At 34.6% G+C, this 14,019-nt stretch overlaps 1 protein-coding gene across 8 annotated transcripts in view; it reads right to left on the bottom strand.

The window, feature by feature from the left end:
- LOC121371741 (kinesin light chain-like) overlaps positions 1–14,019 on the bottom strand; it is a 68,192-nt gene that overhangs the window by 4,184 nt on the left and 49,989 nt on the right. For 5 of the 8 annotated variants that reach the window (XM_041497852.1, XM_041497855.1, XM_041497851.1 and 2 more), the window contains 5 exons: positions 13,707–13,774; positions 13,021–13,129; positions 10,078–10,272; positions 6,314–6,432; positions 51–111 (listed from right to left, as the gene is read on the bottom strand). In XM_041497852.1, the coding sequence (XP_041353786.1) occupies positions 51–111; positions 6,314–6,432; positions 10,078–10,272; positions 13,021–13,129; positions 13,707–13,774 (552 nt within the window). The remainder of the gene's footprint in view (positions 1–50; positions 112–6,313; positions 6,433–10,077; positions 10,273–13,020; positions 13,130–13,706; positions 13,775–14,019) is intronic. The other 3 variants (XM_041497854.1, XM_041497853.1, XM_041497856.1) reach the window with 2 other exon arrangements.

Here is a 14,019-nt window from a genome sequence, read left to right as displayed (position 1 = left end):
TCTGTAGAATAAATGAACATGATGGGCAAAACAACATTGGTTTTACTTACATGCAACTTGTCATTACTGCTGATTATATTGAGAACTGACATGGAGCTTGCTCTTTTCATACTGAAAATAAACAAAAAGCACCATAAAAATGCTGTTTGCAATCTATAATGATCAACACAATTATTGCTGCATTTTCTACTGTAGGCAGTAAGATAAGATTCTAATATATATATATATATAATTGATATATATATATCAATATATATATCAGTCTTAGTCTGCTGTCAGGTTATAAACAGAGGTAGCAACATCTTGAAAAGCATTTATAAATATTCCATAGCTAGCTCTTTATGTCTGTTACACAGATATGACAATCTCCTCTTCCCTCCCTCCTTGGAGGCGATGATTGCCGACTTTAGACAGAGATGGAGTTCTGTGTTGTACACACAGGCTCCACAGTCATCATTGTTTATAGTGACAAAGACTGGAAGAGGTGAATAAATGGGGTGGCATGGGCTAAACCCAAACCGTTGGCTTGATCACCAGTGATGGTCCATGTTGCAACACTGGTCGCTTCAACCTCTGCATGTGGACTTGTCAGCTAGTCCTGAATCGTCTACTCCAGCAGCTCTGGTCGAGACTAACCCTCGATGGATGAAGAGTCCTGTTGAACCAGCATTTAAGATAAAGCCGACTTCCCCACTGGAGTCGCATACTTCATGTGCTGCTGTAACACCATCCAACACAGCCCTGGATGCTGCCTCGCCAATCTCCTGGGAACTCTCATCTGATGCCTTCCAGTGGAGTCCCCACTATCCTGAATGTTGTATCAACGGTCCAGTGATCAGTAACATGCAGAGGTTCCACTTCACGGTCCAACTCATCCAGATAGATAACGTCACAATTCACCAACTGCTCAGATAATCCTGACCGGGGTCCACAATCTCTAAAACGTGATATGCCAACATTTTTCTCCAGACTAGGGCTAAAACCAGACTTATATCGACCACCCATCAAAAACCTATGTTTACATTTTTTGTAAATAGTCTGATACTTTCCTTTCAGCCATATAAATTGCTCAAATCACCTGCATCCATTTTAGCTCAACAGTCTATTTTAATTTTAAAAAATTGGTCTCTAACAGAAGAGAAAAATGCATTCTAAGAAAATCAAGCAATGTTGTTTCAGTAGATGTCCAATACACTCCTGTTATGCATCTAAACTGATCTATATCAAAACATTGCTTAAAATATACATTTTTTTTGTATAAAGTACCAGCAGTTATGAATTAACATAAACACTCAAATAAAAAACATTAAAATATTAACAATCCATTATACTGTTAATGACAATATTTACATGAATGATGTTGTTTCTAGTAACTAAACCAAATTTCCAACAACGGGTATTTTACCAACTTGGCTTTACAGTGTGGTGTACATCAATTTAGTTGGGTCTATTGTCAGAAAACATCAACCATTATACCAATACCACCATTATTAACAAAACATTGGAATCAACTTTGCCCATGTATAATTGTTTCTTACACACCCGTTGGTGAGAACACCATGCATTATTTTTGACAACACATGGGTTGTTAACACACATACATGTATTAACAATTTCAAGACATACGACTGGCTGCTCCTAGATGATGACCAGGTCACCAGTGCCATGCAGCCAATGAAAAACAACATGGTGGAAATAGATTTCACTGTGATGTATAGTTAACCTGACAATCATGTGTCTGTGACATGTAAGTTAGCTACAAGTGCAATGGCTGTAAATAACTTTTAGTCAAAAAAGATGTTAAATTTGCTTAAAACCTGTTTTTTGAGGATATGTAAGAAATAGAATAATACATTCGTGTCCGTTAGATACCATTTAACTCACAACTCGTTGTTTAAAAATGTATCAAACTCGCTTTCGCTCGTTAGATACATTTTAAAACAACTCATTGTGAAATAAATGGTATCTAACGGCCCCTCATGTTATTATTCTCTATGTTCAACAGCAGAAAATATTTTTTAAAAAGGCAACCCCCTCCAATACCCTAGACAGACAAAAATAATCAAATTAACATTTGTTAAAAATAAATCACCTCTTACCCAATTATAATGTGCCATGCTTAATATTTCAACTGCCTGTGCAAACAATTAACCACAAATATCTTAAAAGATTAATTTCAAACTACCATACATACTCATAACTTACCCAGTACAACTTCTGCACAGATTTCTTTGTTTTTTATTTGTTTGCTTTCTTATCACTTACCTTTTTTCCATTTTCATTGTTTAATCCAGATCAGTGTTTCTCAAATGGTGAAATCCGACAAACTGATGTGCCACTTTACTTACCACAATGTGCAGCGATACTGCTTTTTAATAAATATTTCTACAAGTTTTTGCACACGTAAATTTCAATTAATGCTTCAGTGTTCTCCAACTTTTATGCGACCAGGTTGGCGGACATGTGAGGCCTTACACAAACGAGTGGCCGAAGTCCACGAGGGGGTGGGGTTGGGGTGGGGGGTGAGCTCGTGAGGGGTTCGTCCTCTCTCGCATCAGAAAATTTTGTAAATCTTAAGTCACAAAAGGTGCTTTTTTTCTGGCATTTAATAGTTGATTTAAATAAAGTTAACCATAATCTATCTCATGATCTGCCGCACCGGCACCGGTCACGCTGAAGTAGTAGGGCCTAGATGATCATAGGCCTAAATGTGTGCGGGCAGTGGGCTAATCTCACCCGGAAATTTTTAAAAATAAAAGCTCATATAGATGCGATTTTCTGGCATCTGGGGATAGTATTTTGCCGTCTTTCATTGCATAAAATATTATTCTCGATTTATGGTTTTCAACATGCCAACAGCCAGCAACAGACAATTCCCCTGCATGAAATTCGCCCGGACCCATGTCAATTACTCGCAAGGACTAAGATTTACTAAAAATCATAATATGCAAATTGCCAATGATGAAGTGACGGGCGGCTGTCTGTCAAAAATTACCGCTTCCTGATTGGATTAGAGTAGCCAAGCTGTTGAGAGGCAATCTACGTTGCACCGCTGAGATGTGCCGCTTGTATTAACGACTCCCGCTTTATCACTGCCGTTTCCTGTCATGGACGAACGACAGGTGTGCGCTACAACAGCTTGTTCTGAATGTGCACGTAAAACCCTATGACATGACATGACATCACTGCTGGATATTGGGGAGGTCCGGTTTTAATTTTGTTCGACACGTGGACATTTTGCGACCGGTATATCGGTGATTTTACCACCTGAAATTTTCAGCAGGGATCCAATCAGATTCGTTCTTACAAATGTGTTGAATTAGAATATTATTATTATATACTCCAAGTCCAAGTACAGGCTAAATATAGCGATAGGTGAATAGAACTGACGGAAGTTTTTTTCGTTATAGCGGCATTGTTTATCAGCTTGGCGGACCCGTCTGCGAAAATCTTCAGCTTGGCGGCGCAAATTCTCAGCTTGGCGGGTGTACAAGCCGCTTACTGGGGTTGGAGAACACTGATGCTTATATGCTCTCAGGCTGAACGTGCTGTGCCAAAGTAATGTTTGTATTACCATATCTTTTGGTGTGCCAGACAATGTCAGACTTTTTTATCCCGTACATTTTAAAATACAGTTTAGCATTTAAACAAGAGGGATTGAAAAACACTGTCGTAGACTTTTAACTTGTACGTCGTGACTACTACTATAGGTTAGGTTTGAACTACTTGTTCACACATACCAGTATAAGCTAGTCAATATATAAACACATTTTCAAAACCTTTTAACAAATAAGTTAGTAAAAATATATGAATCTAAAAAATGGTAACCAACACATAGATTAAACCAGCTGCATGTAGCTGAATGAATCCTTTTGGTTATATGACTACGTGTAAAAGTACACACCCACACCTACCCACACACTTTTTCTCTCTGTTTCTCTATCTTTCTCTCAAGTCCACACCAACATATATAATATTGTTTTTAGCTTCGGTCAATGGGTGAATAATACCAACAAAAGTTTATTTGTCATGAATGTACTCTTGTACTAATATTTATATCATATGTACTTAATTGTAGTGTGCAGATAATGGTGAAGCAATAATATCTTGCAAATTTTAATATTAAACCAGTTATATGTAAGCAAGTGAACAAGACCAAATAACCTCAAAACCAACCTGCAATAAACCACATCTTCCTTAACAAATGTACTTTATAACATTGTTTTAATAGTAAATAAATAAATAAATAAATATATATATATTAACATTGTTACTATTTAATAATACAAAGGTTTACAAAATCACAAAACTGTGAATTTTAGTTGAATTTGGAGGACACGTTATAATAAGTCAATTTGAAATATGGCCTGTTCCTAGGGATATAATGTTTGTGTTGTACTAAAAGGGAAGGGTGGGGAGACAATGCAAACAGAATTTGGCTTTGTATATAACCTTTACCAAAGTGCTAATTTAACAATCTGTGCTCAGTCAAATAGCGAAGATGCATACATGGATAATGATCCAAAGGTTAATAATGTGATGGTGAAAATAAAAATGTCACACATGTACTTAGTCCTGGTGCATCGAAAAACATTTTGTTTTTTCTAATTTTTAAAAGCAACAGCTCATTAGCAAATCATGTAATTTTTATTAGTAAATAACTTGATAATGAACAAAATGTTCCCAGGGTACACATTTAATACATTAATTCTTCTCTTCCAAATATAATTAACTGTGTATTTAGAATCTGTTAAAAACAGTAAAGCACATTAATTAATGAGTCAAACATTTCGTAATAATTAAGTACACATAGTTTTAAAAAGAAACCCATTAACAGAAAGAGATTTTACAGACTTGAATCCTATAGCCCAAGACAGGGTTTCTGCCAGATGGTAAAACAGATATGGCACCATACGCAAATGTTTTTGCAGATTTTTTATTTAAGTTGACCTTTTGACAAAATTATTCTTATCATTAATATATAATTTCCTTAACCCTAACCCTAAACGTAACCCATTTTCTTTCTGGGGGAAGGCACCCCATACCCTCTGTTGACTGTGGATGAATTCAATTCCATATCGCCATACTCAAAAATTTCTTTCTGGCAGAAACACTGCAAGAACCTTAAGCAACTGTTAAAAACAGACCTTTGATCATGCAAATAGTAAATAGCTTTAATTTAGAGTTAATAATAACAACCAGTTTATGAGTAAAAATAGTTCCCGAGTTAAGTCGGATTATCCATGGTGCATTTCGAGGGCGGTGGAAGGGAACAGTATACAATGTGAAGCTGTCAGCTTGCTCTGGATAACAAGGAAAGGTTAACTCGGGGGAAAGTTATCATCAGTATTAACAGACCTCTCATTGGCGTACCAACCACGGACATACCAATTCAAGCTGTTGCAACAAAACAATGTAATCTAATGTCAGTCAATCCATTATTCATTGGCACACATTTCAAGTATTCATAAGAGCTTTAAAAAGATTTCACAAGTGTAGGATTCTACAAATTAGCATACCAGGGGCCTAATTCACAAAGGTCTCTTAGGCTCTGCTAAACAACAAGCATCCTCTTTGCAAGTCTTTTAGCATTGCACTGTGAGATCGCAAAGTTGCGAGAGTTTAGTGAATTAGACCCCAGGGTCATTAGTTAAGATGGAATCTCCTACAAACGAAGTGAATAATTTATAATATGAACACAACTAAATCGCATCAACATGTAACCTCTTAGACTGCACCTATCAACAAGGTGTAAAAATTAACTGGCTCCATTTAAAGTGTCCAAACAATGGCAAGAAAATACCCACAAATTGAAAGGTTAAAACGTCTACAGAAATGATGTGTTCAACAATTACAAAATGATCCATCGCATTCTTTATGTATCATATTATCATCTGTCATACAATTAACAAGCTGTTCATGCTTAAAGATAACAGGATACATCTATCTAATATTAGCATGACCCACACTTCAAGACTGGCAGATCTACTTTGTATGCAATATGTCAGTACACATTAACAAGGCTTCCACCAGTCACAAGCAGAATATAAAGCACAACCTTACAGGTTCAAGAATCTCATCCCTCGGTGAATACACTTCATACAAGGCAAGGCTAGATCTGGTACCATTATTCATGAATATTAATTCTTATGTCAGGGACGGATCCAGAGTGGCAATTAGGTGCAGCTTTAGGGGGTAAAATGTCTGTTCAAAAAGGTAATTTTGGAATGACGAGCTCTCCCGAGGAGTTAAGATGGAACCTCCCTGGATCCGTCATTGCATGTCTGCATGTGCTGTAAAGAAAATATCTTACCTTCCAGAATTCTCATCTCCTGGACCTTTTCCCTTCAATTTCTGCACCAGCTTAGCACTGCTGCGCTTTATGGAAGCTCTCAGTTTGGAAAACGACCCACTGCGCTTTAATTTGCCAGTCTGGCAATGCCAATTAACATGTGAACAATTTGTTAGTGGTCATAGTAGATAGCAAATGATACACAAGCATCGGCTTCAAGTGAGAGGGACTAGATACCAAGTCTAACTTATTACTAGTACCATTTGTTATAGTATTTAACATAATACAGTTAAAATTATTTGCCCCTAAACTTTACATAATGGAATTAAATAAACATGATAATAATTTGACACAATATCATGGTCTTAATTCAACACCTTTAACTGTATACCATACACTATAACAATCTGTTTTAATATATATGTATATATGACCAATATCTACAGTATGCAAGCCTTTACTTAAAACTAAATGAAAGTGAAATGAAGTGATAATCATTGAAGTTTGAAGCAGCCTATCCTGGGTACAACACAATTGGGGGAAACCATTTATGGATTATGTAAAATAAATTCAGGTAACCCACTTTGTTTTTTGCATAACCCACTCAATTTAATGCATGAATGAAAAACGTTTTATGCTAGACTTGTGAAAGCAGTATGTGAACCATGCAATCGTTCTGACAATGTTCAGAGACCTGCTCCGCTATTTGGACTGCCTATGGTTAGACACAGATGTTGGTAAGGTGGTTTGCTTTACATGTCCACAAAGAGTTGTTAAAAAATCACTCCGAGGTTGAGCCTGTACTGGAATGTGAAGCCTTAAGGCAGATGGCTCAACTACTAGGCTGGTATGAAAGGGAAAATACATACAGGCCTGATTTGGGGTGAGGTGAATCAACTGAAGGTTAATCCAATCAGAAGACTAAACACACTCATATTCAGGACATAACATCATAATATACATTAGTAAAATTTAGGGTGTTCTTCAATTATTACTGAAAAACTGGTAACTTGATTACAAGCCTATAAATTAACTATTAACAATTCAATATATTTGATGTTTGCTATGTATTCAAATAAACTTATCCAAAATAATGACATGCATAAAATAAAACAGTTTGCAAGGGGTTAAGCAAAGTAGCTAGTGAAAGGTATTGTGACAAATCTTAATGCCAGTCAACCAATAATCAAATCATACAGAAATGAATTCAGATCTTTCCTCCTGAGAGAAGACTGTTACTTATCAATATCTCAAAATTCTTTTAAGATGTTCAATTTGCTTTTAAAAGTCCAATATGAGAGCACTATGAAATGCGCAATATGACAGCATATGATGACAAAATTACCTCAAAGTAAGAAGTGCATGAATATTGATGACAATATTGTGGTAAAATGGAAAGCAAAAGTAACAGCTATAGTTTTATTCTGAACTTGAGTAAGCAGGTTATGAAGCGGTTATAAATGTGGTAAGCAAGCAACACACATTCCCCCTAGGGACAAATCAGAATCAAATTCTTTTTAATGAGTTTTAATCGTTAACAAATTAATTTACAGTCAAAGAACCTGTTGTCCTGGCTTCATACATCTACACCTAGCCTTGACCAAGTTACAAAATAATATCCACAGGAACACTGAACTTCATTGAATATATGTGGCTGTTTCTATAAATGGTCAACTGTCACAAAATAAAATATATTTATAGGATATAGGATATTAAACAAGCTTCCATTGCATATCATGTTTATGTCCACAGTGAAATCATTTTCAGTTGTCATGAACTTGATGTTTTACTGGGATGAAAGACTAATTTGAACCAAGATATTTTTAACCATATGGGTAATAAATTAAAATATGCTAAATTAATCATTTCTAAACATGGATGCTATGCAACTAATTTTTCTAATTTTCTTGACTTGCGATAAAAAACTCAACATGGCATATAGCTTCAAACAAGTGCTAAAAAGCTAAGAAATATATGTAGACTAACAACTGGAAGTAGGTGGAAGAACAACATTTTATAACATAATACTTTCTATTCAATTATACATTTGTACTTGTTTAGTATAATAAACAATGCCATATGTTCAAGATATACATGTTAGTAAAACCCTCTCACTTGAAACCAGCCATGAAAACAAGACTAAAAGAAGTAATGATAAATGAAATATAGAAAGGCATGCAATGAAATGATAACAGAAAACAATATAAATGGTTTCCGTTAGGTACAAAGACAAATTAATCTGCTTTGACATAAAATATATCATTTACATTAGGTTTATTTTCAAGTTCTTTTTTGTATTTATTTATGACCAAATATAAGGACAAAATCTGACTAAAATACTAGCTTATTTTTTTAGACTACATTCTACGTAACAAGCCGATTTAGACAGGCTGCTATTTGTTTAAGTCTGATGACTATACTACAGCAGCACATGCTGTGTGGCTGTTAATAGTATGAGTAGAGAAGTGCATGACATTTCAGAGTGCTGCTAGCAGACAGGACAAACTCGTGACCAGTATCACAGCACATGAAGTAAGCACTCAAGCATCACAAAGAGCACCAGAAAAAAATAATTTTACACTTAAAGTTGATTTAAAAAAATAATTATTACAAATAAAATAAATAAACCAAACCCAAAAGAGTAAAATTCTTGGAAATAAAGAAAAAACTTCAAACCCAAAGAAAAATTTTAAAATGTTTTTTTTTTTAATTTTTAAAATAAATAATTTCAACTGCAAAAATTTGAAATACATGAAATTAAAATTTGTATTTAGTGACTAGCTATATTTAATGAGTTTGCAAGATTTTGCAAAAATATTAGTATTACAAAAGATTTTTTTGAATCCAAAACCATGATGAAAGATCTAAATAAGTTTTAAAAATAAAAATTAAAATGTTAGTACTTTGGAATGCCAATGTTACTGAATTAAATCACTCGTGATGTAAATTTTTTTAATTTGGTCTACAGAATTAAATATTTGTTGAAAACACAAAATGTAGTGCAATAATGTGAAACATATGCCAAAAATTACAAGTCAAAGATTTAACAAAATAGAATACAGCCTGTCGCTAGCACCACCAAGAAATCATGCAACCAGGAAACTTTCCAACTCGGTAGCAAAAAATTACAGGAGTAATACTTGCAAAAATCTAAATGTTGCTGTTTATAGCAATGCAAAATACAATAATAATGATTGAAAATGGTATATTTTATTTTTAAAATGCATTGACTGTCAAAAAATTAATTCATCTTAAAACCCCAAGGAACCCTAAAACATTTGTGAAATGGCAAATTGAGTAGGAACGAAACTGGTTACTTAAATGGCGAGGATGATTCAAAATAATTCATTAAGATATTTCATTGTTTGTAAAATATCCAGCAACATTTAAGTTTTATTTTGAAAAAATCACTTCAAGCATCAACAAAATGGCATAAGGAGTGCAAAAAAAAATAAAAAAAATAAAAAATAAAATAAAATAAGAAAAAAAATGAATGGGAAAAATCACACCAAACTGTGAATGAACACATGCAATTTGCTGACATTTGAAATTAATGCCATAAAGTTACGCATTCACGTTATATCTACTGATTTTAACTACTGGTGGAAGAGACAAATTTTTTTTTTTTTTTTTTAAATTCCAGCTCCTATTATTTTCTAAAATTTAAAGCGGAGAACTTGACACCTATTAATTTGTTTTATCTACTGCGCACAGCGGCCGTATTTTTTTGCTTTGTTCCCGATATTGGAATGTTTTCTGGGTGGACGTCCCGTACTCATACTCACCGCGTCCCCCGACCAGTGCACATCAATACTCACTTCATCAGCACCATCATTTTTTTCATAACTGACACTATCGATGGAATCACGACGCAAGCGTTCTCTGCTGTGAGAACGTTTCCGTTCTTTTGGCGATTGCTCCTTATGATATTCACTTCCTAGTACTTCGGCTATTTTGGTGGTTTTCACTACGTCCAGTGCCTAGCGGAAAACCAAAATTTTCAAATTTCCAAGAAAGAGGATGGGGAAAAATAAATATAAGTGATGATGAACTGATTTTTGTTTTGTTTTTTAGAGAAACACCACCAACACGTTTAAACCATGCCCACATGAAAAGAAATGATGGACAGAAAGCAAATGAAAGCAGAAATATTAGAAATTTAAAAAAAAATAAAAAAAATAAACCAGGCAAAACACAAAGATGAAACAAACAATAATTAGTAGAACAGAACAAGATGATGGTGGTAGACATTGGCGAAGAAGCAGCGCAAAGTGGAGTCCGATGAGAGATCTATTTTGATGGTGGTAGTAGCTCATACTGCACCTTGCAAACAAATATCAGCAAAACACTCGTACATAATTCATGTCAATGTTAACATTAAACAAGAATTCTGCAGAAATAAATTTCTCCCATCCCTGGCCATGCAAGACAGGCATATTCCATGATGTCAGCCCATGCGGAATAAATTGGTCTTGCATGACCATGTGACTTCTATTGTTTGAGCCAATATTAACAGTAGGTGACGTCAATTAAACGGCAAAATAACGCAAGAAATGCTGTTTATATTTCATGAAAACAAGGAAACCTGCTGTCATAATGAAATTATACTATCATTTTCGGTTTATACTTTTAGTATAAACATTTTTGGTTACTATCTTTTCAACGGTTATGATTATTTTATTGTAAGATAAAATAAAAAAATGTAGGTTTTTCACGTTTTCCAAAAATTGCTTGTTTTTCATCTACTGGATGGGAGAAAAATAATCCTCCATTATGTATCCATGTGGGACAGGGCTATTCCACCCTCGGGTACATAATATAATGTCAGGGACTCGGTAAGCCTCGTCCCTAACAACAAATTATGTACCCTTGGATGGAAAAGCCCTGTCCCAAATGGACACATATGAAGGATTCTTTTAGTCTTGCCTACCATAATCAACCAAGTTTCACTGATCTAGGACTTATATACAGTTGTGAGAAACGGATCTTTATGCAAACATTGACACTATCACCGCCATGGGAAAAAGTAGCACCTATATCTCACCTTTTTACTTCAAAGGCGAGACAGCCAGCAGCTTATAAACCCAGCATGTTTTTAATGTCTGCCAATAAAAATTCTAATCTAGCCTTGCCTTGATTTATAAACAGTCCCACAGAGACATTTAGAAAGGCATAATACACAAACATCCATTACAGCCATCATAGACAAACATCTAGTATAACCCTCAATCACAAATTGTCTACACAGAAATCAAAAGTGGCAGAATATAATACAGCCATACCTTGCAAATAGTTTCAACTGACACATGTTTAGCTCTTGGCTTCTTGACAGTTTTATAATTTGTTGATTTTATAACTAATATTGGGTAAAATTATTTTTTATTCTGTAAATTCAGCAATTTTAACTAATCTAATCAATGCAGTTTGTCCCCCCCCCCCCTCCCCGTGTCCCCCAAAAGGTATTCATTATAACAGTTGAGTTAAAAAAACAAACTAAGTCCAACTATGTGAAACGTACTACCATAATTCAAAATGTAATAGTGTACTTATTATGTCTATTGTTGTGTCTTTCAACTATTGTGAGGTAACTAAAAAATCTAATACCATTAATACTGCTTTCTGAACATTAATTAAATGATCAGCCCCAACCTGTATGGAATATTTGACAAGAACTGACAGTATAACACACAGTGAGGAAAAAACATTACAGATATCTATACTAAACAGACAATGCAATTTTTTAAGGCAGAATATTAGTTTAAGATAGTGGACAGGAATACTTAAAGGAATGTTATGGTAAAAAATTTTTTTAGAAACAAACAAAACAATGGATTTTGAAAAATCACACCTCAACATACGAAGACAGATACATATGGGTAAAACACATTCTACTGTCAGTAGAACACATTCTACTTAATTCACATATCAACACAGGTAATGTTACACTCCAATTTAATGTATGTAATTCACACCTCAACAATGTATCATTAGGATACCCTCCAGGTAATTAACACCTCAGCATACATAATGTACCATGGTGATATATTATATCTAATTCACACATTAACACATCAAGGCAGGGAATGTTCCATTATGATTCACACAGCATGATAATTTGCATGCACTCTAAATTTTCACACAGCCATCATCTTAAGGTCATTAGTAACAAAATACTTTTTACACTTACCTGGAAACAGCTCCAAACAATAACCAGAATTGAGATCACACATTTTTCATTTAAACTGAAAGCAGGTATTTTAAAAACCAAACACTATACTTTTACAAAGATGAAAATAACCACAGAATTTTTTTTTTTAAAGATAATGCCCCATGCTTCAAATTTAATAGTCTGAGAATTTAACGCCATACAAAATACACACATGTGAAGTCATTAGAAAATCTGAGTCTAGATGTTTTATAAGCACAGGCCCTGCAAATACTTTGCTGGATCTTAAAAAGTAATGGCAGGGGGAGCAGGATTTTCATGTAAGCTTTTCATCAAAGACAAAGGATAAAAACAGTTTTTGGAAGATGCTAAAATTCTGAACTTCAGAAAAAATCTGGCCCAGGTTTTTCATCTCTGCATTTTAACTGATGTTACCGACTGAATAGAAACATTCTGTAAATAAAATATAAACGTCCATGGTCAGAATGTGTAGTGTTTTGGTTCTCTGTAACGGGATTTGATCCCAGTGCAGTACAGACAAGTAAACCATGCAGCCACTCACATTCTTCTTCGACCTCATTGCACACTCTTCTAATGTCTCGGCCGCCTCATACTTCCCTTGTCGACGGTAGAGGGCACCAAGGTTTTTCAACGTTGTTGTAACGGTTGGGCTGCAAATATTTATACATTATTAACGCTTTTCCTTCCAAACAAATGAAGACAATTAATGACAACTGTTAAATGCTAATTTCTTAAAGACTTGTGCAGATGTGGGAAGCACATATTAATATTATTTATGCCGGTTTGAAATAAAACATGAGACAAAATTATCCAAAGGTAAGCCTCTGTGTTATTTTATGCAAGTTATATCAGACTAGTAGTGATGCTCTCTCAGCATTTTTATCATCAACACAAAAACAAATATATCAAAAGAAAAGGTCTAAAGGCTGGGTATGTAAAGTAAAGTTTGTTTTATTTAACGACACTACCGAATTCTAAAGGCTAGTGTCAATACATCACAGTTCACACCAAGTCACAGGATTATTAGACCCTCGGGTAACTACAGAACTTCAACAGATCTCTTGATGTAAAAAAAAAGAAGAAAAGAACAAACCCAACACACCACAATTTCAATATTCTGATGATAAATTTTTAACAAATTTGATGCAAGTTTTAAAAAATATATATTATGGATGACATGAAAAAACACCGGAAAGAATGCCATGACTGACTCTCCAATTTCATTACCTGTCCACCTTAGCAGCTTTATGCCAACTACCGTATTCGGGCAATGGAGAACCATCTTTGGATTTTCCCTACAAAAAACAAATAGTATAATATTCAATGTCATATTACATCCTTCTATTTTATACAGACATTACTCAGATAGAATTGACTTAAATGTAGTCTAAAACACAGTATTTTCCCTCATTTCTTTCCATCAATATATATATATATATACAGTAGAATCTCATTGGCTCGAACGCCCAACGGTCGAACCTACCGGTATTCTCGAACCGAGCACAATGTCCCGATTTTTTTCTTCTATTAAACCCTTTTA

The sequence above is a fragment of the Gigantopelta aegis genome, chromosome 4, assembly GCF_016097555.1.
Source record: "Gigantopelta aegis isolate Gae_Host chromosome 4, Gae_host_genome, whole genome shotgun sequence".
In the NCBI taxonomy this organism is placed as follows: Eukaryota; Metazoa; Mollusca; class Gastropoda; order Neomphalida; family Peltospiridae; genus Gigantopelta; species Gigantopelta aegis.
Note: the sequence above shows the minus strand (reverse complement) of the source record. Positions and strands in the feature narration are given on the sequence as shown.